Here is a 25,620-nt window from a genome sequence, read left to right as displayed (position 1 = left end):
TAGGGAGGGGCTGGTACAGACAAAGAGAGTTTGAACGTCAAAAAGAGGAACTGCTACAGTAGTTGCTAGTTTCTGGCACAGGCAGTGCGTGACCTTGAGGCCTCAGAGGTGCAGGAGCTTCAGCAACTGATACAGCTAGGCACCGCTAGGCACACATAAAGTCTTATACAAACATTACTTGACAACTGTCCAGTGTTCACTCTTACATATAGACGGCATAAATGGAAGAGGGGTTACAGATTATAAGTTTCATAACACTAAAATGACAATATTGTTTATAGCCCTAATGTCTGCGATCTTGCATACATTACATGTATTTCAAATACACAGCCATAGATCAGTCCTATCCACGCATGCTTAGTAGACTGACCACGTAGGGCATTTACACTTGTAGCACTGCATGTGTACTCACCCAATAATTCATTCCTAAGACTTGGAGTCAGATATTGTCCTCTAGTTTCATAATCATTTGAAAGTTCTGTCAGAAAAGGTGTGTGTGAGATATTTTACTAAATACACATTTTCTGCCAGAATTTGAATATGTCTAGGTCATTTGGAATATATGATGAAATGTATGTAAGATCATTCCATTCCCACAACAATATTCAGAAGAACATGGCATATTTTGGACATAGTTCGAATGGTGATTAATCACGATTAATTTATTTTGAAGCTGTCATTAATCTGATTAAAATGTGTAATAATTTGACAGCCCTAATTCAAACATTTATTCACCAAACTAACGTACAGTTAGTTGATTTAAAATTTATTTGTGTGTGCTCGTACTCTGGACAAGTGACTTTTGTGTCCGGACAAGTCAATGGGAAATTTACTTGTGCCTCAAAAACTTAATGTCAAGCCCTGCCATACAAGGACACGTTAGGACATTGTAACCGTCCCCATACAAAGGACACATTAGGACACTGTAACCGTCCTCATACAAAGGACACATTAGGACACTGTAACCGTCCTCATTCAAAGGACACATTAGGACACTGTAACCGTCCTCATTCAAAGGACACATTAGGACACTGTAACCGTCCTCATTCAAAGGACACATTAGGACACTGTAACCGTCCCCATACAAAGGACACGTTAGGACACTGTAACCGTTCCCATTAGCAGCTTTATTATTAACTATTAGTGTAGGTCGGACTTAAAATGGCAAGTTAAAGGGATAGTCCACGCCCAAAATTACTTTTATTCTATCCATTACTCACTCCATGGAGCCTTGAATTCATTCATGTTTTTGTCGCATTCCTAAGCTAATAATTTGATGAAAAACAAATCTCCACAACTTCAAGTCTTCATGGGGCATGTATTTGATAGAAAATAAGTAATTTTTTGGTCAACCGACCCCAGTTGTGTTCTTCACATATGTTGCTGATGTAGTAGTGTTGGTATGAGAGCTAAACGTTTGTGTCTGTGTCTCAGCAGCAGAGCGAGGAGGAGGAGGAGCATATCGATGCAGGAAGTCCAGCAACCAGAGCCGCCGTGCTCTCTGCCGACAGAACGACTCCCAGGACTCTGCTGACTCCTCCGCCTCTCTCTCCTCCTCGCTGTCCTGCTCCTATCACCCCGCCTCGCCCTCCCTCCCTCACCCTCGTTTTCGCTCGGCGTCCTCCGGACCCCTGCTCGCCTCCTCGTCCTGTGTGTTGGGGGGAACGGAAGGGCCACTCGCCCAGGGGACTCAGGCGGTCGGGGTCAAAGGGCGGCAGCGGCTCCGGCTGAGCCGCAGCTCGCCACGCGATCCCACCAACGGCCACCGGAGGGAGCCCGAGTTCGGCTCGGCGCCACAGCCGATGGTTCTCTACGGAAACAAAGAGTTCATGGTGTGAAGATGGTGTGGGTGCCTGCCTGCATGCGTGTGTGTGTGCGTGAGAGACACAAACACGCACGCGCACACACAGAGAACAGGGTTGCCATCAAAGGGAGGCAGGGGGTGAAAAGCGAGAGGGCGAGAAAAGAACAAGAAGCCATGAGGAATAGAGGAGGCTTGAAGAGCTTACAGTAGATAAAGGTAAACTGACATATGAAGTGTGAATACTGTGAGGCGACCATCTTGTTAGACTTTGAACTGGCTTCTTGACGTCTGCATCGCCATCGAGGATCAGTCATTGACTTCACAAGTGACATGCTGGAACGGAGACAATTGCTGCCTCGTTGCCTGGCATGGTGTGTGTGGGGGGTCAAGTCTAAAGGTTGATTCATACTTGGTTGCATGCCGGTGTGACATGTCATGATGCAACTAAGTGTAAATTAAGCACAATTTATACTCTGTAGTACGAATTCGCTTGAAAATGTGTTATTTCCAACACCATCGTGCCATAGAGTATGAATGAAATTAAGCTTCACCTATCAGCATTCAGTCACTTACTAGCATGGTTGTTAATTGTATGTCGCCACTGTAACAGCACGATTAATGATGCGGTTAAAAGTCTGCTACAGCCACAGGGCAGTAGCAGCTAGCAAAGCTGTGTGGAACACAGACTGACTCAGACCTTGCCAAGACAACTTTAAGACCCCACTTTTTCTTTTCTTTTTTGTCTTTCTTTTTTCTTTTCTTTTTTTTTTTGCATGTGGATCCCAGAAAGACATGTTGGCCATACTGACTGGTCTGGCGAACTTCTCTTTTTTTTTTTTTGCAACCAGCGCCAAGCTAACTCAAAGCAAATCCCGCTTCTTTTCATGTTTACAGAGGACAGACCGGCAAAGAGGCAGCATGCTTCTCCATGATAGATTTTTCTTACGTCCTGTTTAAAAAGACTGTACTGTAATATGTTATAAATACATGTAATATGACTATTATAATTGAAAACCAGTGTACATAGAAATGAGCTCGCTCCAGTGCTGATGGGTCGTTCAATGTTCATATATGTTATAGTCTTTCTCGTTTTTCTTTTCCTCACTTTTTGTCAGAAGTATTTTGCAAAGTGAAGTGAAGTGTGGAATCCAGCTTCTATTTTTGTTGTTTTGTTATTTTATTTCTTATGTGTGCCATGTTATTTATATGGGGGGAAAATCTATTACAGTGAAGAGATGTCACTATTATGATCAGCTGATGATCTGTCATCGCAGAAAGCCTACTGTCGACACGGATACTGTCACCGTGGAGACCCTGAATGCTTGACACAAGGTGTCAAACTAAAGCCCCATGAAGCCAAACAGCAGTAATATAGTGGAACAACGCAACAACAAGACATTCTACACAAATTAAAGTTTATTTCTAGAGGCGGTTGTTGTAATATTATTTAATGACATTTAATGTTAACATTTAATATTTGATGATATAAAAATCAAAGATCTACATTTTAATTTATATATACTCGGACACAACAGGTGTTCACTGCTGTTTGTCTTTGTAGCGCAACAATGTCTGTCGGCCATAAAACAAATGTCTTTAAACATAATTTTCCTGCATGCGTCGCTCCTTCCAGCAACATTCTTCAGTTTTTATTCAGACACCAGTGTTACAAAGTCAGGACTTGAATTTATTACATTATATATATATGTTTTTTTTATTGGTGTATTATAGTTGTTGCTGACTTGTTTTACCATTTGTGTCGATATTGTCATTACCACTAATGGTAATGGCTTATTTTTCTTGTAATGAAAGCCATTCCCCCAGCCCCCTCCTCTGTGTGTGTGTGTGTGTGTGTGTGTGTGTGTGTGTGTGTGTGTGTGTGTGTGTGTGTGTGGGAGCGCGCACGCACGCAAGTGACTCACAAGCCTGTGTGTGTGAGCCTTGATTCTTGTCTCTGCACCCACTCAGTGCATGTGAAGTCACGTCCAACGTATGGAGAAAAACAGCACACTCCAACTCCATCCATCTCTCCCATACTGTCCACTGAGCAGTCCAGATTTGCTGGTTTCTTCTGCAGCTCTTTATCTCTTTCTACTTTACACTGACTGTGTTGAACAGTGCAGTACTCCTTCCACTCTCTTTTCTTCTCAGACCCTGGCTGTGAAAAGTAGCATTCTACCTACCTACCTACCTGTAGCAGTAGCACCCTGGCATGTCACGAATATTAATCAAGTTTACATTTCCACATTATATCAGCGGTCTCTAGTATCCCTACACTATAACATTCATTTGACTGCATCTCTCAGTATTTAGTCTGGTGGTTCTCGGCTATCTTGAGTTCATGTCCACATTTTAACCTCTACTTGAGGTACACAGAACAGCGCTACTGTAACACTATATTCCTCTATCTAAGCTGCTTCAAGCCCATGGCCCTGTCAGAATATACCTTGCAGCCCGCTTTTGGATCCCGAGCCAGAGGTTTAGAAACACTGCTTACTGTCATTATAATATTATAATGTGGTGATCAGATTGCTTTAGCGTATAAGCTTGCTGTAAGCCTTAAAAAGAAAAGAATAGAAAAACTACCCGTACTTCACCAACAGCTACTGCACCATTGTTATCCACCTGGTTAGATTAGTGTTCAGCTGCTCAGTCAAAAATAACGGACAAAAATACATTTCACATTTACTTAAGAGCAGCGATGTTTTAAAATATTCAAAAACTGAACAAAAGGAAAGAAATTGGACACTGGAAATAGACTACAGTATGTTGCAGGTATATATGTTTGACAGCCAATTCCTATCCAAAACATAGGAGGCAAATATTCACGTCCAAATACTTGCAAGCGTTTATTAAAGATGATGGTATTACAGTGCTTACTTGTTTCTGGATCAACCGATATGACATTCTGCAAAAGAAAGAGTGAATGTACCGATCACTGGAAAGCATGCCGTGCTTTCGTTTCTGTTGATATTTTCTACAGTGTATTATGTACTATTTATGACCAACAATACAGCGGATGGGAAACAAGCCTGTTATAAAAGGATATATTATCCTGTGTACGACGCAATTATCTCCTGTTAATCATGAAAATGTGTTTTTTTGACGGGTCAGAGACTGGTCTGTCGTGGCTGTGCTTTAAGTCAAAAACTCAATTTGAGTGTCGTCTTGTTTTGTCTGTGCCTCGAGTCTGGACACAGTATGTAAAGGTGCAATTTGTGTAATATTTGTTTTCTTTCTTTTTTTAAGATGAGAGAAAAAAAGAGAATTTATGGGGGAAATCATCTGCTTATTAAAAAAAGAGAAACTGGAGCCAAATAAGGTTGAGTTCTGTGATTATTGTAGAATTACTATTATTCCATTTAGGCATTTAACATGTGTTATGCTCCCAGTGACATACAGTGTAGGCTACAAAGGTCAGACTGAGTTGGAGTTGAGTGGAACATTCATCTTAAGTGCAGTGCAGTGATTAGACAGAGGGTTAAAAGGGCAATCAAGTACAGCATACACAAAAATGATTAAACCAACACTTATTATGTTCTGTTGCATGCATACATAGAAAGTTAAATTGGTGGAAATACCTGCCCCAGTGAAGCATGCTACAGTTCTTGCAGATAAAAAGTGAGACTGTCGGAAACAACCTTGAGACGTTCCTGGGGCCTTATCTACTCCCCCATAGTCTGTGGACTCTGTGAAGGAATAAGCTTCATGCTTCATGGTCATTTAGTCCTTGTTCTTACAATGAACAGTAGGCATCATCCTGTCTGTTTCCATTGGGTCTCTCACACATGAGCATATAGCCTAGTCATGACGTATGGAACATTAAGCATCTGAGCTGAGTTATTAGATTTAAGCATAGATAAATGAATATATCTATGGGTTTAAGGGTTCTACAAGTTTTACAAATATATTTCCACAACCCACGTACTTACATTGATTTGGAAAGAGAGGAAAGGTCTATAGCCTATAGAGGATGACCGATGACGCTTCTAAAGGAACGTTTACAAAACATAGAAAGGTGCTGTTTCTATCCGACAGAGACAAAAGAGAACCTGGCCGAAGCGTGAGGAAAGTTCGACCTTTGACATAAAAATCATTTGTATAACGGTGAGAGAGTATAGGCCTAATCTTCTTTAACGCCAGAGCTTTGGTGACTCTTGGTGACTCATAATATCAGCCACCCCACCCACTCCTTGTCCTGTTTATAAGTTTCTATTCTGCTTTCTGCTAAATAGGTTTCGTTCTGACTAATTCATTTAGAGATTGACGTTTCATCATCATCATCATCATGTCTATATATCCGCAGTCCGCAGATGCGCTTTGAACTTTGAACACGTATAGTGTCAGTGGTAATTACCGGAACGCCCATTCTTCACAGCTCCAATCTGATTTGGGAAATTGGAACCCTTCGGTCCATTTCTTTTAGCTCTTAATCTGGTTGGAGACATTACTCTAACCTCCTCAGCCCTCAGGGATTCTCTGACTGACCACGTCGTAATGGCCATGGTAAGAAAATTGCAATGGTAAACCATGCTGCAGTGTAACTTCAATTGTTTAACTTAAACATATTCCAAACTTTGCTGTGATGATTAATAATAGTTTACTGTATGATATAGGCTATAAAAAGGAAGACATGTAAATGCCGAGGGGGGGGTGCGTCCATAGGCATTTGTAAACAAATACCTTTAAAAACTCAAAATTGTATTTGATTTTTTTTATCAAACACTGTAGGCTATAGCTTATAAATATTAAACTCTCTTAAACAGCTGTTCTACAGGTTTAATGATTGTGCATGCATGGCACCAGCAAATGGCCAGTTTGTGAAACAGTCGGCTACTAAGAATCGATCATATGGAGTATGTCATGACATGTTTTGTCCTCTTTCTCTACAGATGGATCGTGTTGTTGTGTTCTTTGACTTGGAGACAACTGGCTTAGGTAACGTGTGTTTGAATCTCTCAATCATTTATTGTGGCAAAGGTTTTCAGCATAGGAATTGCTTAATACAATTATATTATATATTTGATTATGCTGTTGGTGTTTGATTGATTGATTTATTTATTAACAGCATGCAGGTACATTTCAACGAAAGCACAACTCAATAACTTTAAAAGTTAAAAGTTAACTGTGGACAACACCATGATAAAGCATACACTTTATGACAGGGTTCCACCGTGTTGATAACACAGTTTATTCTGTTTGTTTCACTCCTTATGGATTTGCAACTATTGTATTTGTACATTGTACAAATAAAGTACTGAAGTACAAAAGTAGCCGCCGCCGGCCACATGCAGGCAGTGGAAAAGTAGACGGTGAATCTGCATTTCCTCACAGGCCAGTGCCTGCATGGGACAAAGAATATCCACTTCAGTTGCACTCACATACACCAAACTTTCCAGTCGTATTCATATCTATATTCTGCAGGAATTTACATGCAGAAGGGTTTGTTGATATATCATTCATAGCCTGATTTACATCACATTTTATTCCTAAAAACATGGCAAAAATGGGGTTTTGTTTATGGCTGTTGGCAGTATTTTCTGATTTATGGAGTGATAATTAGAGCTATCTAAAATAACCTGGATTTATCCGATCTTCAGATTTATAGTCCCAAAATGTATGCAAATTAGCACAAATTAGGGTATAAAATGCCTAATTTGCATATTTAAACATATAATTTCAGAAAACTAATACAAATATTCTTAGTTGTAATGTAAGTAATCAACTGGAGAAGTTAACTTTTTTTTACTTTATTCACCTGTGTGTCTCTTAAATCAACAGAACAGCAAAGTAACTATAACTCATAAATAACAGACAATAACAGGAGTGGTGGGGGAAGAGGAATCATCATCATCTATATCTGGCACTCCGTTCCAGGACCAAATAATAATACAACAAATAACAAATACGACCACAGTCGCAACAGTCATACAAGCAATAAAAAAATGTTTGTTGATAATTCAAACCTGCATAATAAACACAAATCAAGGAGGTACAAGGGATTGGTTTCTCAATACATTACACATTTAGTGAAGTTCAGGTTGTGACTCTATACCCACCCAAGGTTTTTATTTTCGTTCACATCATCCTCGTCCTCACTCCTCTTTAACGCAACGCACGCAAACGCACTCCTCTTTAACGCAAACGCACGCACGCACGCACGCACGCACGCACGCACGCACGCAAGTACGCACGCACGCACGCACACACACACACACACACACACACACACACACACACACACACACACACACACTACATCGCCTCATTGATTGAACTCATTGATAAGAGCTCCCCTCACTTCACACGGGTGTGAATTTTATATAATAGAGATGAAAAAATAATTTGTCTGGATGTCTAATTCCCTCTATATTTTGAAATACACAGACACAGAGGACATGGAATCAAATTTGTTTAATACTTGCTTGTCATTAGTTTATACTGGATTACATTAGTCTTGGATTTTCATTAGTGGTTTATCCATTTTGATCCATTTCAGTGGTGTATGCAGTTCTGTATTGTCTGTTCAAATGAAGCCCACAAATCTTTAATCTCTGTATGTTCATTGTTTGCCAAGCCAATTGCTTTAAGGATCAAACTGTGGTGAATTGTGCACCTCCCTCTCACCCCATGTTCCTAATGTGCTCGCTCTCTCTCTCTCTCTCTCTCTCTCTCTCTCTCTCTCTCTCTCTCTCTCTCTCTCTCTCTTTGTCTCTTTCTTGTTTCTCCATCCTACCCAATCAGACACGTCACGGTGTGAAATTTTGCAGCTGGCTGCTATCAGTGATGCCAGAAGGTTTAACGTGTTCATCTCCCCGTGCCGTGACGTTGATGAAGGTGCCTCTCGCGTCAACGGCTTCACTACCCATGGCCACGGCTCTGACCCACGCTCACTCCGGCTCCATGGACAGTCCGTGGACGCCGTGCCCCTCATGCGTGCCCTCGCTGACTTCATCGACTTCCTGAGCTCCTTCCAGGCTCCCCTGCTGCTGGCAGCCCACAACGCCAGGGCTTTCGACCAGGTGGTGTTGACCAGGAGTCTGCAACGGTGCTCCCTCGTGCCGAGATTCCGGGAAGTGTCCAGTGGGGGTTGGTTTCTGGACACTCTCCAGCTCAGCAGGGAGCTGTGTTCTTTAAAAAGCCACAAGCTGAAGGATCTGGTGAGCCACTTTCTTGACATGCCCTTCAACGCACATGATGCCCAGGAAGATGTCAGGGTTCTGCAGGAGCTGTACGTGAGGTGGAGGCCAAACCAGGCCATTGTACAGAGTTGCACACACTAAACCCAAGCGTTTAGGTTTTAAACAGTTTTAAACACATAATTTGTAACACTTTTTAAACGTGTCACAGTGTTTAGATTATAAACAGAAGAACATGTTTAATCCCTGTAACACTTTTTAAACACATAAACGTGTTTAGTTTTTACAATCAAAGTCAGTCATATAGGTGTTTAGAATTTGAACACTAGGGGCTGTATTTTGCGTGTCTTAAATACCAGGTCTTATTCCCTAACTTGAGTAAACTAAAGACCTGGAGGCGTGATCAATGCCATTTGGCTATTCTGAGTGGCCAAAGTGCATCGATCACGCCTCCAGGTCTTTAGTTTACTCAAGTTAGGGAATAAGACCTGGTACTTAAGACACGCAAAATACAGCCCTAGGTGTTCTCGTGAGGTGTTTGAGTGAACTCGTGTTCTACTGTATTGTATGAATATTAATAAACACTTGGCGTTTTATTATTAAACACATGGTGTTTAGGTTTAAACGCGTCACATGTTCCAGGGATTTACAGTGCACTTTTAGTCCAGGCCGTTAAGAATCTTTACAGTTACATACAGTTAAACAAACAGATTCACAATGTCCGTCACAGTTCCCTATTTTATAGTGTAATTAGTTTGTGATTTTAGTGTTAATGATCATTGACAAAAAGACCCATGCACGCACGCACGTGCGCACGCTCATATACAGTAGGTATACATTTTTTTGTAAAATCATGCCCCAAAGGAACATCTTCTTAAGCCACTTACTGTAATCAGAAATTATGAGAACATTGCCTTCTATTGGGCATTGGACCATTGTGGCACAAGAGTTAAGTGAAAAAAAGAGAAGAAATTTGCAAACAATTTTGCCTTTTTATTAATAATATTTCTGTTGTGTTTTAAAAACTGTATTTTTTTTATTTCAGTTTTGTTCCACACACATGATTAGTTTTAATTTTGAAATCAGGTAGAGAATGATGACTCATTCAACTTGGCTCAGCTTCCTTTGTCATCCCACGCTACTCAGCGTGCTAAATGGTTGCAACATGATAATGTTGCAACCATCCTATTTGAACTGGGGACCCACCCCGAGTACTTGTAATTATTATGGAGATGAGGCATTATTACATTTAGTTTGACCATCCTATTTGAACTGGGGACCAACCCTGAGTACTTGGAATTATTGTGGAGTTGAGGCATTAATACATTTAGTTTGACCTTCCTATTTCAACTGGGGACCAACCCTGAGTACTTCGAATTGAGGCATTACATTTAGTTCATTTATTGTTCCAGACATATTGTGAAAATAGCAGATCTAGAAACAATTTTTCTGTTTGATCAGTTTTTATAGTAGCCTATAGTTTGTTGATCACGTTTGATGCAGAAATTGTCATTTTTAATTGAATTTATTTTTCTTTTTGGCATTAAAAATGTCTTAAAAGTGTTTTGTCAATTTGCTGTCACCTGGCATCCCCCCAAAGTCATGTGACCAGTCCTCTCTAGTGTCTAGTGGAGCAGCCCAAGTGGCCTACAGTAGATTAGAAGACTGTCACCATAGCTCTGGGATGTGAGTGTGTGAACTCATAGTTATATTATCATTTATACCTTTCTGATTAATAAAGTATTTTTAAAGAGTGGTTGAGAGAGACCATAATGTTGCCATCTTTCACCAATGTTGTCTTTGCTTTTGAAGGTTTCACATTATTTAATGTCCCCCCACTTCTAAAAGTAACACTACAACACTGACTTGGGCTAATTCCGCCTATACTTTCAATAGTCCCCCTGATACAAATGTATCAGGCTTGCCAACATGTGGTACTTCCGTGCTCATACAGACACACTTAGGCCTACACTGTGTCCACTCCACACTTAGGGATCTAGGTGCGGCAGGCGTCTCTTCCTGGTTTTTAGACAGCTGGTGGATGGAAAATGAAGCTCGCGCGCGGCTTCCATTTGCAGCGGGCCGGGGGCAAGTGTTTCCGGGAATCTGGCCGACGCGCCATTCTGCCGCGTGGGTGAAGCTTAATTTTCATCCACTAGCTGTCTAAAAACCAGGAAGAGATGCTTGCCACGAGCGGATTTCTGCCGCGCCTAGACGCCTAGGTGTGGAAACAGTGTTACACTACAGACAGGGTGCTTCCAGACAATGAAGTCACGAAGATGCCAAAAGCCGCGAGTCTCTTCCGGGTTTTTAGACAGCTGGTGGATGGAAATTAAGCTCTACCCACACAGCAGCGTCGGCCAGAAAACCGGAAACTCTTACAGACGCTGCAAATTATCAGACTGTAGCTTTCTTGAAGCTACAGCTTTCTTGAAGATGCAGTCCACTCAGAGAGTGGTCTGAGTGGGCGGGGTCTTTTGGCTGGATCCATGCTAGCAAATTCCGGCATAGGTGGAGGTTCCATTTCCACCCATCTGCTGTCTAAAAACCCGGAAGAGACGCCTGCCGCTCACAGCTTTTGGCATCTTCGTGACTCCACTGTCTGGAAGCACCCAGAGTCCCAGACAGACACACATAGTCACGCATGGGAGTGGCTAGCACCACTCAAATATAGATAATACCAACCAATCCAATCCACCAGATTTTACACAAAGTCACTTGGTGGCAATTAGGATGAGAATCAAATGAGAAATAAAAATCACAGTGAAGTAAGTGGTGCAACTCCGCGTGTGGGTCCCCTGGGGGTCCCTGGAACGTCAAGACCCAGAACGCGCCCAGGGTGCCGGTCTTGTTCTGGCTAGCTGCCCAGCGTCCGAAACGGTCGAGAAATGACAGAGATACAATTCCCTTTCTTTTTTCACCTGTACGGGCACAGATGCTGATGGTAAATAATTCCTTGCTCAGCAACTCCCTTACTTTCTCAGGGTTTACCTTGATAAGGTCGCGACATTAATGCTACATCTACCAATGGGCCAGTCAAGCGATTAGTTTCAACCGGTACTTCAATGCTTGTTGCCCAGTATCTCAGAACCTGTCATGTTAGGATCCACCCTTTTTTGCTGATTTTGTGCTCTCATATACTCAATGCAAAGTGCATTTATTTAGTGTGGGGATGCCCAGGGGGCCAGACCGGTTCCGGCGAGCCGCCCCACGTCCGAAACGGTTGAGAAATTACACAGTTACTGTGTGGGGGTCTCCATGGGGTCCCTACTGTACTGTAGGCCTACTGTACTGATACACCTGAAATCATCATCAGTTAATATGTATGTGTGTGTTAGGCAGGCAGGCTGCACAACAGTGACACTTGGTTTTGAAAACCGACCAAATGCTATTTTCGTGCTCTGATACAGCCAGCCAGCCAGGGGCAGACCCAGCCAGGCACACAAAAACAATATTTTATCACCATGGCAATACATGGCTATGTGTAGCAATATTTTGTGTCTGTCTGCATTTGTGTCATTTGTCCAAATCTGCCATGGCCGATTTACACCACATTTGGTCCAGGAGTATATGATGTAATCTATAGAAGAATTTTCGACTAAAATTCATGACTATTCACAGACTACTTGTCCAATTTCAATGAAAATTGCTGGGTTCTTGCACCAAGGGCTTCTGCACAGGCCCTGCAATGCACAATCCACCAATAGGTGGCGCTACAAGATTCAACATGCAAATTCACAAGGCGCAAAAGCTACCCGACCAATTTTCCACAAAAAAAAACATAAATAATCAGTGTTTTATTTAGCTCTGGTCCATAGCTCTAATGGGCAGAATCGTAGAAGCAGTAGAAGGTTATGAATCAGAGCTATGTTTTATTTAAAATCAAAGGGTTTATTTGACTTTCTCCTTTGACAAAATGCAACATGCATTCATCCATGATAATTAGAAAATAATAACAATATTTATAATAATAATAATCTCCCCACACACAAAAAAAACTGAAACAACTCACGCAGGAGTTTTTTTTAATGCAAATATAGTAACTATAGGATTTTCATGGACATAATTTTCATTACCATGCACATAATGATGTGGTCAATAGCAATGTTTGTCTAGGTTTGTGTATTTCTTCCCCGTTTCATAGACTATCAACAGCAATGACATGCACAATCTAGTCTCTAACCTAACCGCCCCCTTCCAGTTCCTGCGTCTGCAAACTGCATCTGAACTCACACTCTCACAGACCCTCTTTGATTAAACACGGACGGTTCACAGCTACTCTAACCTTCTCAGGATTTGCTGTCCACGTCGTAAAGGCCATGGTAAGACAATTGTTCATAAAATGGTATAGTTGTTAAACTGTTACTATTCTAAACGTTTCTAATAATAATTGAATGTAAAGGCTCAACTTTTTTGCAACACGAGGCGTCGGCGACTCGGCGTGGAACAAACTCCCACTATACCTTCGACAGGCAGCTTGCAGTCTACAAACTGTAGGTGTACTAGCCTAGACATTTTTAAAGCACAGCTCAAGACCTACTATTACTAACCCTTGCTTTTAGTTGAGCTTTTAAAATCCTTGTTGTTAATCATGTCCTGACAGGCCTACTGCTATTATTTTAATGTTAGCCAGGCCCAGACCAGAATTTTCACTAATCAGGGACACTTAACTTAAGGACCAATAAAAGGTCTATATCCCGGGTAATATTTCAACATGATAGACCTTCCCAAGTGGTAGCTTAGTTGCAGTTATCAGCCTTCAAAGACGCCAACCATTGATTCACAGAATGAAATGTTTTATAGGCTACAGAGGAAAGACATGAAGAATCATCGGTCTTTCACTCACTTTCATATCAATATTCATCATCTTCATCATTATCATCACATAATCAATCAGTTTCACTTCATCTTCCTAAGAATAATATATGTCATCCATATTAGTTGACTAATATTAATTTCAGATTGCAGGGGCATGGGGGGTCAGCTCAACATATGGAATACATTCTGTAGGCTACTGGCCATACATGGAGCGTGTATTGAGTGTACAGGGATTGATGAGGTCAGATCAATTATGGAATGTCAGAACGGGTCAGCTCCATATATGGAGATCTAAAGGGTGGCAGCGGGGGCAGTGTCTTGAGTCTTTAGGGTTTGATGAGGACTGGCCATATATGGAGCGTGTCTTGAGTGTACAGGCCCAGGGTTTGATGAGGGCCTTAATTTTCATTTCTGTTGAGAACTAGTTTTCGCCGGCTGCTGGGCACTGCTGCACTAATAACTTTGGAGCGGACCGTCTAGAGATTGAATGGACAGGTAGTCGGTAGATATCAGGTCAGCTCCATATGGAGATCTGAGTGTTTGAGGCTCCATATATATGGCCATATATGGAGCGTGTCACAAGACCTGACGGCCATATATGGTGGCGTGACGTATCACGTGTCATGAGGTGTGAGGGACTGACAATCATATATGGCTGATGGAGCGACGGAAGGGTTTTGTAGGTATTCATAATAATCTGAGCTAGAGTTTTGTACCACTTTCGACAGCATCCAGGCTGTGCAGTAATATCCATGTCAGTCTCTTGCAAGCTGTTGAGATAGAATTTCAGTGGATATCTTGCCTTGCTGTGCCGTTACTAGGCATGTAACGATATATCGTGATATATCAATATTATATCCCAACGATATGTATCGATTTATTAAAAGGGGGGGCTAGTGTGTGATATGGAATTTGAGCTGTAATCATATTCCATCATATTCACATGCTTTTGGAGATAAATGATACTCCATGCAGTCACTTTCAGTAGTAGAGGCCTGCAGAGGGGAGCTGTATGTGTCTGACTGTGCCCAGGTGATGGTCGTTAATTGAAGCTCATTAATACATCAAGGAAGGCAATTATGTTTCTGCACTGTCAAATAGGTCTACATCTATCCTAAGATGCCACATGTTAACTTGAGCTAGGTTTAAACAAGAAAGCTTGTTTACAGTTGTTGCACAGAAATTAAGTAATTTTACATGAAAAGTAAAGGTCTCCACACACCGGGCGCAAATCGGATGCAAATTCAGATTTTTAGCGGCGTTTCTCCATCGGTTTTACAAAAAACGCGGCCGGTGTGCAACCACCTTAATGCTACTTTTGCATCGTTACATGTTTAGCTGTTACCATAAAAACCTGGGTTTTCCCTTGAAAGTGTTGGAGGGTTTGCTGATAAACCTTCAGCTCATATTTGGTGCTGGTACTTGACAGGAACTTATTTTTCCTGACATGATAAGTGAGGGCCACCCTGGCATCTCTTCCATTTGGTCTCCTTCATGGAAGATGGGAGATAATGTTAATGGCCGTCAAAACACTACGTTCCACATAAACATCAACATAACCAAAGTCATCACCAGTTTTCTTGTTGGACAGCTTTTTGTGTATGGTATTGACCTTGCTCTCTCCTCCGAATAATGTCCACAAGGCCTCCAGTGACCTTCGTGATGTGAGTGCATTATCCACCCAATGGCACAGAAAGGGATCTGATTCTTTCTTATTGAACATGAAATGTATTATCGTGTATTCGTGTCCAGGGAAATGACAGGAAATGTACAGCCGGAACGAACTGGGAGGCTCAATACAGTCCAACACAAGGTTCAAGCTTAACATAGGTACATTTATTGTAGAATTGAATAAATGGAGGAATAGGGAAAGGGCAGGGTGTTACAGGAGAAAGGATCGGGGGGAAAAGGGTAAATGTACAGTATGTGCACGACTGCACGTACCCCCAGTGTGTGTATGTACCCCAGTGGTGTGTGCGTTGAGATGAGATGATGAGATTCAATTTATTGTCAATGTACAGTACAAGTACAGCACAGCGAAAGGTATTTTCGCATCTCACCAATGGTGCAAACATGTCAGTAAGGAGGATACATTATTTACAGTAGTAACAGTATTAACAGTAGCATGAGCTGAGCAGTAGTCATTTAAATAAGTAAATAAATAAATAATTATAAGAGAAGAAGAAAGACAAACAAGATACCCTCCATTCCAATCAATTAATATTTTCGGCCGACGTTCTTCCGCCCACTTTTCGACTGTTCGCCTGCTATCGCCAGTAGTTGCCGGGTCCCATTGACAAATAATGCACTTCCGGAAAATTTGTCTGGCTGTCGCCCGCTGTTAAAGCGTACTGTTAAGGCTCTCTTACACAGCTGTTCTACATGTTTAATGATTGTGACATCAGTAAATGACCAGTTTGTGAATAATGGAGGTATGTCTTTGCAGTTTGATCCTGAAGCTGAGCCTGAGATGATTGATGACTGCGTTGTTGTGTTCTTTGACATGGAGACAACAGGCTTAGGTAACGCAAGTCTAAATTATTTTCAGCAGAGGAATTTTTTTTCTTTATAATCATATTAGCTGCATTAGCTCTGGTCCATAGCCTTCTACTGCTTCTACGATTCTGCCCTGCGCAGTATAAGGCGGGTTGTTTCATTAGAAAGCCTACTTTCATTAGTGGACGCACTCTGAGCCCCCCACCACACTTTGGTACTTTTTGGCCAAAAGGGGATTTTGTTTCCACCGGGAAAAAAATACTTTTAGTTACTCCAATGCGCCCTCTACCGATATTGCCCAGAGAACTGCCTCATAGAGAATATTCTTCCCCCGGTGATTTTTTTTAACTTTCTGGCCAAGAGTGGGGGCTCAGAGTGCGCCCACTAAGGAAAGTAGGCTTTCTAATGACACAACCCACCTTTGTTTTGGTGAGTTATTTTTATTTACGCTAAAGAGGAGAGGCTGGTCTGATTTCGATTTGAGATTTAAAGTCCCATAGCCTTATACTGCGCAGGGAAGAATCGTAGAAGCAGTAGAAGGCTATGGACCAGAGCTATAGCTGCATGTGATATGTTATTATGCTGTTGATGATAATGACAGTTGATCCTGTTTGTTAATGTCTGCTCAAGGTTAAACTTAAACTGATAAGCAATAAGTAAAGACTGCTCAGTTTCAGTGGTGTATGCAGTTCTCTGTTGTCCGTTTCAAATGAAGGTTGAATTGTTCTTCACCTCACTCTCACTCCATGCACATACTTAAATTGTTATCTCTCTCTTTCTCTCTCTCTCGTGTTTCTCTGCCCTACCTCAGACAAGGCACGGTGTCACATTTTGCAGCTGGCTGCCATCAGTGGTGACAGAGAGTTTAACGTGTTCATCTCCCCGTGCCGTGACATCGATGCCGATGCCTCTATCGTCAACGGCTTCACTACCCACAGACGGCGTGGCTTTCACCGGCGCTCACTCCGGCTCCATGGACAGCCCGTAGCCACCATCCCTCTCATGCATGCCCTCTCTGACTTCATCGACTTCCTGAGCTCCTTCGAGGCTCCTCTGGTGCTGGCAGCCCACAACGCTGAGGGCTTCGACCATAGGGTGTTGATCAATAGTCTGCAAAGGTGCTCCCTGGTAGAGGAATTCCTAGATGTGGCCAATGGTGGGTTTCTGGACACACTCAAGCTCAGCAGGGAGCTGTGGTCTGTTAGCAGCCACAAGCTGAAGGATCTGGTGAGCTTATTCCTTAACATGTCCTACAACGCACATGATGCCGAGGAAGATGTCAGGGTTCTGCAGGAGCTGTACAAGCACTGGAGAATGTGGGAAATAGATGAGTTGCAGTTCACGTACGCTGTAAATTCTTGCACTTTTTTTGATTAATGTTTGTTTCTGGTCTATTTACAGTTTTCTTTCATATTTCAGTTTGTAGCTGGCCAATTTTAGTTTTTGGAAACCCATTTCTATTTAGTGTTAGTGTTATTAGCTTGTGATTTTGGTTTCGGTTAAAGTCTCAACATGTTTAACATGTTGACAAAAATAAATGTATAAATGCCTTTGTATTAACAATATAGCCTATATGTTGTTTTAAAGCCAGCATTTTTTTGTATTATTTTGGTTTTGTTCCACACATGATTAGTTAATTATTTCTTTTCAGGTAAGCAAAGATAATGCAATTTGCCCAATGCTCTCTGCTCCTGCAACAGCTTCCTGACAATGTGCCTTTGAGCAAATGACTCAAAACCAAATAGTGGTTCTCAACCTTTCCAGGCCGTGACCCCTGAACATAATCCTATTTGAACTGGAGACCCCCATGCTCATAAGCAAGCACTTGGAATTATTGTAGGAGTTGAGGCATTACATTTAGTTTGACACAGTTCTACAGATATTGTGAAAATAGCAGATCTATAAGCTTGGCTATTTTCCTTTTTGCCTATTATATTATTTGACAATTTGGCCAATGTTTGATCCATTTTTTATAAGCCTATAGTAGCCTATAGTTTGATGCAGTAATGGTCCTTTTTAATTTCATATATTCTTTTTGGTATAACAAATGTCTTAAAAGTAACTTGTGACCTCACTGTAATTTGGGACTCCTGTAAAGTCATGTGAGGACCCCCCTGGGGGTCCCGACCTACATGTTGAAAACCACTGCTCTAGAGGAGCAGCCCAGTGGCCTACGGTAGTCACTGTAGCTAAGAGGGTGCTGTTTTTCCTTTATTTTTTTGCTGATGGGATCTCAGATTGCTGTAGCTCTGGGATGTGTGTGGAACTGTGTGAAGGCAGTGAAGCTGTGTAGTGTACTGTGTGTATGCTGTAGACTTATAAGTAGGTATAAGTACACTTCCTGATTAATAAAGGTTTTTTGTTACCACGTTTTTATTCATTTTTTATTTTACATTGAGAGCAACCCACACAACAATGTCCCCATAGGACAAACGTGTTAAGGTGTACACAATCCCCCACCTACACATCCTGTCACTTATCTCTCCCTTTCTTTTTCTTCAACACAGAGCTATCCTTTCACCCCTTCCTCAAACCCATCTTCCCGTTCCGGACCGTTGGTTCCACTAATATGGCTACAACTAAAAAGAAGTTTCACAAAAATAAAACATGGGCTGTAATGCTGTAGTGGTTGAGACCATGCTGCCTTTCCAATGTTTTCTTTGCTTTAGCAGGTTCTTTCTTTTCACATGTATTAAATATAGTAAATATAGTAAATATATAATCAATATAGCAGTATTTAAACTGTCAATCTCAGCCTGGTCAGATGTCGTCACCTGGCTGTGGTATGAGTGGAAGCCGACCAATAGAGAAAATAAATCGTTGACCAGTCTCAGCAGCAGTTAGGATAGATGAGAGAGTAAAGTGACGCGCCTGAGGACACCATTTGAATCAAGGTCACATGATGAAGAGTGGTTCAAATAATGACACTGATGTTTATTACATTTTCTGTGCATTATATACAAAACAATATCTAGAGAGGTACGTATGCATGCTATTGGTCACCTAACCATGAGCTGATATTTAGCTGACCTTGTCCTTGACATCTATGCATGGTTATGCGACATAACATAACAATCAATGAGTGAAATCTAGGCTGACCAATGATTTCATACGATAATATTGATGATAACCTAGGTTAAATTTGAAAGGTTATTATGGTAATGGGATAGAAAAGTCCCCTCCCCTGACAAACAAGTGCATACAGTAGGCTAGTATAATTATTACTTTAATATGTAGCAACAGTCAGAGCCATAGAGCAGTGGTTTTCAACCTTTTTCAAAACAAGGCCCATATTTATTCGGCATGTGATGTGAGCCACGGACCACCATTTGATGACATTTAGCCTCTCGGACCCCAAACTAAAAATGTTTTGCTGTCGTTGGATAAGATTTTGTTGTATTGATGTTGGTAGGCCTACCATTAGGAGAGATAACTGTAGATTTTGATTCAGTATAGGCTACATGCAATTTGTGAAAATCTGATCCTTGAAATTAAAGGATTTAATTTAGGCCTACTGTTACCACTAGGCTATTTTTCTACCTTGAAGAGTAAAATGCTCAAAGTGGAGAACCACTGTCAGGGGTTCCTTGAGGGGGTTCCAAATGGACCTTTAGGTCTGTAACAAATGGAACCTATTTAATTTGGTTCCATATGTGTTCACTCTCAGAGGGGCTCCTTGAAAGTAAAAAGTTTGAGAACCATTGTTGTCTCTAGTGCACTGAGTCTATACAGTAGGGCACAGGCGGCTACACACGATAATATTTAACCAGTCCAACCTGTTGCTCTGCCTGGAGCTGCTGGAGCTGAGCCATGCTGACGTCATCCAGGTAGTGTCAGTGGAAGCGGAAGACAGGCACTGGTCTGGTCGTTGTTTAGTTTCATACATAGTTTACTACCTCCACCTCCACTACGGTCCACACAGGTGAAGACGGCAGGACCAAGTTGATCGGATCCTAGCTGCGTCTACTTAGTATTTTTCCTAAGGAAAGGGGGATTAACATTTTTCACACGGCTGCTCATAAACACGACACCGAAGACGTTTTAAACATTTGCGTTTTGTTTACTAAAAGAGGCCTCGGCTAAAGTAAACTCCCCGGTCTCCCACTGGTAAACAAAGGACGAGGCGACCGACATGTTTGTTAGCGGCTTGGTTTCGGTGTCTCTCTTCATTTACGCCATAACAGGTGAGTGTCTTTCTGAAAATCCTGCAATGCATTTGAACTTAAGTGTTTCTGGGCATTTAGGCAGAGTTTTCCCGTAGACTTATTTGACTAAAAACAACATATGCCCGTTTGAATGAAATCCCCGGGTACAGTATTGGTCTGTGGGATTAGGATACCAAAACCAAAAGCCACACCTGTCGCAGGCCACAGTGTAGCAGCAGTAGGCTATGCGTTTAGAAAGCGCAGGTCACTTGTTTGGAAATGTTAAGTATGACATTTACACGTTTATAACACTTGAATTAAAAATGTGAGATGGCCTGCATACAGGCTACCTGCATCGTATCAGTATTTTCAGTACTTTTTATGAACTCTGCCTCAACAGAAAGCAATACTATACTTTTGAGTAAAATAGTCTTGCATTGTCAAATAAGGTACAGGGCTCGAAATTAACTTTTTTACTTGGTAGCACTGGTGCTCCCAAATTCAGAATGAAGGAGCACCAGAAAAAAATTAGGAGCACCCACCAAAATTTTACGAGCACCAATATGTAATCGATTTTTTACATTCATTATTATTACACTTGTAGCCTACAGCAGTGGTTCCCAACATTTTTCATGTCAAGCACCCTCAAATTGACACTCATTAGCACACGGACCCCCATTTGAAAATATATGCCAGGGACCCCCATATGAGAAGATTTTTACGGCTCTAGCAGTGATTTTCAGTTATTTACATTGGACCCCCAGTTTGACCTGAATTAGGCTACCGTTCCCCATTTCTATCTCTGGGACCCATAAAATCAAAGTTAATTTAACTGAGTGTACAAATGTACAGTGAAATTGGTTTACCCATAGTATGTAGTACACTCTCAGAGTTTCAGACCCATAAGGGTCCATTTGGTTCCTAACTATCATTTAACCGAGGACCCCTAGGGATCCCCGGACCCCACTTTGGGAACCACTGGCCTACAAGCCAGTTGGTATGAGATGCTATTTTTGTGGCAATAAACCAGTTGAAAATATAATTAAATTCTAAATACTGTCTCTGCTATAATTTCTGAATTTGTAAATGGCTACAAAACCCTTTGTTTTATGTAGGCCTGCTTTTTGATTGAAGTAAAAAAAAAAAAAAAAAAATATATATATATATATATATATATATATATATATATATATATAGGCCTACTGTATATATTTATGAGAAGTTATTTTCATAACGTCATCATAAATGTGTGTGTGTGACTCCACACATTCCATTCAATTGAGCCCTTTTGTTGTCTCTCACAGCTGAGGACCTCAGGTCCAGCTGATGTTGATCACCCAATCAGTCCACGGACTGACGGGAGGTTAGAGGAAGTAGAAGAAGCCAAGGAGATATTTCTTTAAACAATCATAACTCTGGACAGGAATGGACTAGGAACTTACTTTTTTTTTTACATGCTCAGATCTTTATGCTCTACAAGTTTAAATCATCTCGCGGGAGGGAACCGGCCCGCGACACTTTCGGTCGCGATCGTTTTGGTCGCACTACAGTAATTATATGCAGTAGCACTGGTGCGCCCAGTTATATTTTGAGATCGCACAGATTAAAATTCAGGCGCATTTGCGACCAAAATGGTCGCTATTTCGAGCCCTGAGGTAGTTTGTTTTAATCCAGTTTTGTTCTACCTGATTTGCATTTCAAATGACAACCGTTGCAAGATATGAGAAAAAATAGTATGCATTTTAATACTAGATTTTAGAAAGAGAGAAACTATCATTAATAAATGATGTATGGAATTAATCTATTATGGAGATCTAATAAATGAACCTGAGTAGGTCTTTCATGTCTGAAACATGATTAAACTAGGTTTTCGTTTTTGGCACAGACATGAGATTCACTTGACTGTCATATCCTAAAACGCCTGACATTAAATAAATTGTTTAATTCTGAATTTTAATTAGGTTTTTCGATATCGCACTATGAGGGTATCTGGTGACCAGTAGTAGAAACCCCTTTTCCACAACCCCCCTACTGGCTTTCCACCTGTGAACATTGCCACTTGAATCTTGTTCGCAAACTTTGCATGCTAGGAACATTATAAAAAAACAGGTACTGCAGTGCTAGCTGAATGCCATTCAGTCAAGTTTCTGTCTGTGGATCACAGGCACTTTCTTCCTCTGAAACCTGTTTCACGATACAAGAGAGAAGTTGATTGTTTAATTTGGCCTGGTGTCTTTCAAGTCTGTGTGTAATGTGTATTGTATTGTATTGTTGGATGGCTGATAAGTATTCACAAGCCTTTTTTATTTATTTATTTTAATCTCCCCACCTCCGAAACTCCAATGACAGCCACACAAATAAGGAAGTCATGGTCTGGTATCATTTTACACTAGAGTATTTTTTCCCAAGCCTGAAGCCTTTATCAGGTCAAACCAAAACTATGACTCGTGCCACCTTATCTTGCTGTTTGTTGCAGATTGCACCCACATAAAAATCCAACAAGCCATGTTAACATCTCTGTCATTAGTTAAACTTCACCTTACTTTCAATGTGCCGCAGTAAAAAGGAGATTCACACACAGTTTGAAGAATTGGAGCCATATATACTTTTTTTTCCCTTTTTTTTATCCCACGATTTTGTAACCCAGTTTTCTTTTTTCACCCAGTGCCAATTATCGAATGTAATCCTGGGCGCTACACTTCCTCTGCCAACCTGGGGGGGCAGCGGACTGACCTCATGCCTCCTTCTATGCATGAGGAGTCCAAGCTGCTTCTTTTCACCTGACAGAGGGGAATTTCCCCGGCCGGACGTAGCACGTGGAAGGGACACGTTATTCCGACCAGTTCCTTTCCCCTCCATCAGGCGCCCTGGCTGGCCAGGGGGAGGTAGTTTTAGAGACCAGGATTACGGCATGTTTTTGTGAGGGTATCTACCCTAGGGGACACGGGGAGAACATGCAAACTCCACACAGAAAGGCCCTATCGCCAACCCCCGCCTCGGGTATGGGCACTGATGACGCGGAGGAGGGAACACGCCGCCAGTGCCCACAGCGTCCCCAGCGGGAATCGAACCCAGGACCTTCTAGCTGTGAGGCGACAGCACTACCAACTGTGCCACCGTGCCCCTCATATATACATTTATATCGTTTTTTAACACTTGTTTGGAAAGTTTGAAGTTCACTGCCTATAATGCGGCTTAAATTCTTTACTAGTAATAAGAATAACCCCTTGAGATGTTGAATCTCATTTTCAAGGGAGCCCTCAAAGACAATAATACAATACCATAAACACATGTAGGCTAAACATTTAACAAAAAAAAAAAGTGTTTTTTTATGGGAAAGTGAATACTGACTCAGACGGTGATTGGCAGGTGATATACTGTGTTGGGTTCTGTAGTTGAATTTGTAGTGGCTATTTTGGATTATAGCCGGTTACTAGACTACCAAGTAGTAATTTTAAAGCTGAACCTAACAGGCACATCCTTAACAATAGTGTAGCATCCTATAATTTTACCAACACTGGTGTCTTGCAGTAAATGTTTAGTTGTTTACTTATTGACAGTTTTTGCTGTTCTCAGGCAATGGTGTCAGTCATTAAGGGTTTCACTGAAGTGTTGTGTCAGCAGAAAACCACTTTGGTTGTGAACACCCTAAACCCTCAGGCTCGCTACAACTGACTGTACTACTACTACAGTGTACCGGTTTGAGGGTGTACTAGTAACTAGGTGGCTGTTGCTCAGGGTTTTAGGCCGTGTTTAGTTGTTTTTGTTTGGCTATGATCTCTCTGTCAAATGAATATTAACAGAATGAATATTAACAGAGACACAGGTCTGCTCTTGTTGGCCCATGGCATTTCTGTATGAAAAGGTTTTTTTCATCTGTTATTATTTTTTTCTTTTCCATAATTTAATACTAGTGCAGACACTTTACCTACTTCGACCACAGTCTTCTAGTTTTGTATTTATTTAGGTCATTTCAGGTACTGCCCTCATGACTGCACTAGATTGTAGAGTTGATATTCCTAATCTTTAGATTGCTTTTTGACATGATTCTTTTTACTATCACCCTTCCAGGTGTAAGTGGTTTTACAGTGACAACCACAAATGCAAATGTAAAGACCAAAGAAGGTGAAGGTGAGTCCTGAAAAATGTGCTTTAGAAAATTGGACAGAATGACTTGTTGCTCAGTTAATGCTTATGCCATGTACAGAATTCACAGAACTCTAATTTAAAAGACACAGTTTACAAGACAAAATACAGAAAGATATAAATGATGAAGCACAGATATACAGCAGCACAAGACCCTGGAAACTTTATATCTTACTGCAACAGTGAGCAACTTATACTTTACACTTTTATAATTACTTATAACTAATTTACACACAATCTGTTTAAATTCCTGTAATTCTTATCAAACTTCACTTATCCAATTGTTTTTTTTAAGCATAGATAGCCTTAACATATGTCAGAATGGCTAATTGAAACGTCCAAAGGATACTGTAAAACCAGAAATATTTAACTGAGTGGTAAATAAATGGTAAATGGTGCATTTATATAGTGCTTTTATCCAAAGCGATTTACATAGATTGTGCATTACATTCACACATTTATACACTGATGGCAGAGGAAACCATGCAGGGCACCGCCACCAACCTGCACATCGGGAGAAATTAGGGGTTCAGTGTCTTGCTCAAGGACACTACGACACAACTCTGGGGGAGTCTGGGATCGAACTGGGAACCTCGTGGTTCAGATTCTTCATACAAGCCTTGTCATGGGATTGCGAGCTTATAGGATTTGTGATGTAGTATTTTTATGTGCTCTCATTGCGTTTTTCATTTCAGGTGCTGAACTTACATGTTCCTACTCGGCTGACTTTGGTTCAGATGCAAGAATTGAGTGGAAGTTTGTAGACAAGAAAGGCTCACAGACATATGTTTATTATAAAGGACAAGCCACAAGTAAGTGCATACTTGTGCCATACACCATATTTCTGTCTAGTGGTAAAATTATACTCATTACATGGGAATAAATTGGTAATTGTACTTTTCTTCCACAGCACAATATAGGGATAAAGTGACCGTTTTCGGTAGTAATTTGAGATTCAACAAAGTGACCCGCAAGGATACTGGAGAATATGATTGTGTGGTGTCTGGCAACAACAGGTTTGCGGAAGTTAAAGTGATGCTTACTGCTTACTGCTTACAGACAGACAATATAC

At 41.2% G+C, this 25,620-nt stretch overlaps 3 protein-coding genes across 6 annotated transcripts in view; all 3 read left to right on the top strand.

Moving 5' to 3' along the window:
* The window catches only part of LOC308314288 (unconventional myosin-IXAb-like), a 125,627-nt gene extending 120,508 nt beyond the window's left edge, over window positions 1–5,119 (top strand). For 2 of the 4 annotated variants that reach the window (XM_080761830.1, XM_080761829.1), the window contains one exon: window positions 1,438–5,119. In XM_080761830.1, coding sequence (XP_080617956.1) covers window positions 1,438–1,838 — 401 coding nt within the window. In that variant the 3' untranslated portion in view covers window positions 1,839–5,119. Of the gene's footprint in view, window positions 1–1,434 lie in introns of all 4 variants that reach the window. The other 2 variants (XM_080761831.1, XM_080761832.1) reach the window with 2 other exon arrangements.
* Window positions 5,120–6,165: 1,046 nt separating this feature from the next.
* On the top strand, window positions 6,166–9,087 carry LOC308314435 (DNA polymerase III PolC-type-like; the record flags this gene model as incomplete). Its single annotated transcript, XM_080762066.1, has 3 exons — window positions 6,166–6,310; window positions 6,697–6,742; window positions 8,549–9,087. Exons 1-3 carry the CDS (start codon window positions 6,302–6,304, stop codon window positions 9,085–9,087), a joined length of 594 nt encoding a protein of 197 aa, XP_080618192.1. The 5' UTR covers window positions 6,166–6,301.
* A 4,062-nt stretch (window positions 9,088–13,149) lies between these two features.
* LOC308314247 (DNA polymerase III subunit epsilon-like) lies at window positions 13,150–18,565 on the top strand. The gene is made up of 3 exons (XM_080761782.1): window positions 13,150–13,265; window positions 16,208–16,283; window positions 17,069–18,565. Exons 1-3 carry the CDS (start codon window positions 13,263–13,265, stop codon window positions 17,632–17,634), a joined length of 645 nt encoding a protein of 214 aa, XP_080617908.1. The 5' UTR covers window positions 13,150–13,262; the 3' UTR covers window positions 17,635–18,565.
* Window positions 18,566–25,620: the final 7,055 nt, after the last annotated feature.

Source organism: Protomyctophum bolini, assembly GCF_963924005.1.
Source record: "Protomyctophum bolini genome assembly, chromosome: 4".
Lineage (NCBI taxonomy): Eukaryota > Metazoa > Chordata > Actinopteri > Myctophiformes > Myctophidae > Protomyctophum > Protomyctophum bolini.
The sequence above is the reverse complement of the archived record's forward strand: the minus strand, read 5'-3'. Positions and strand labels throughout refer to the sequence as shown.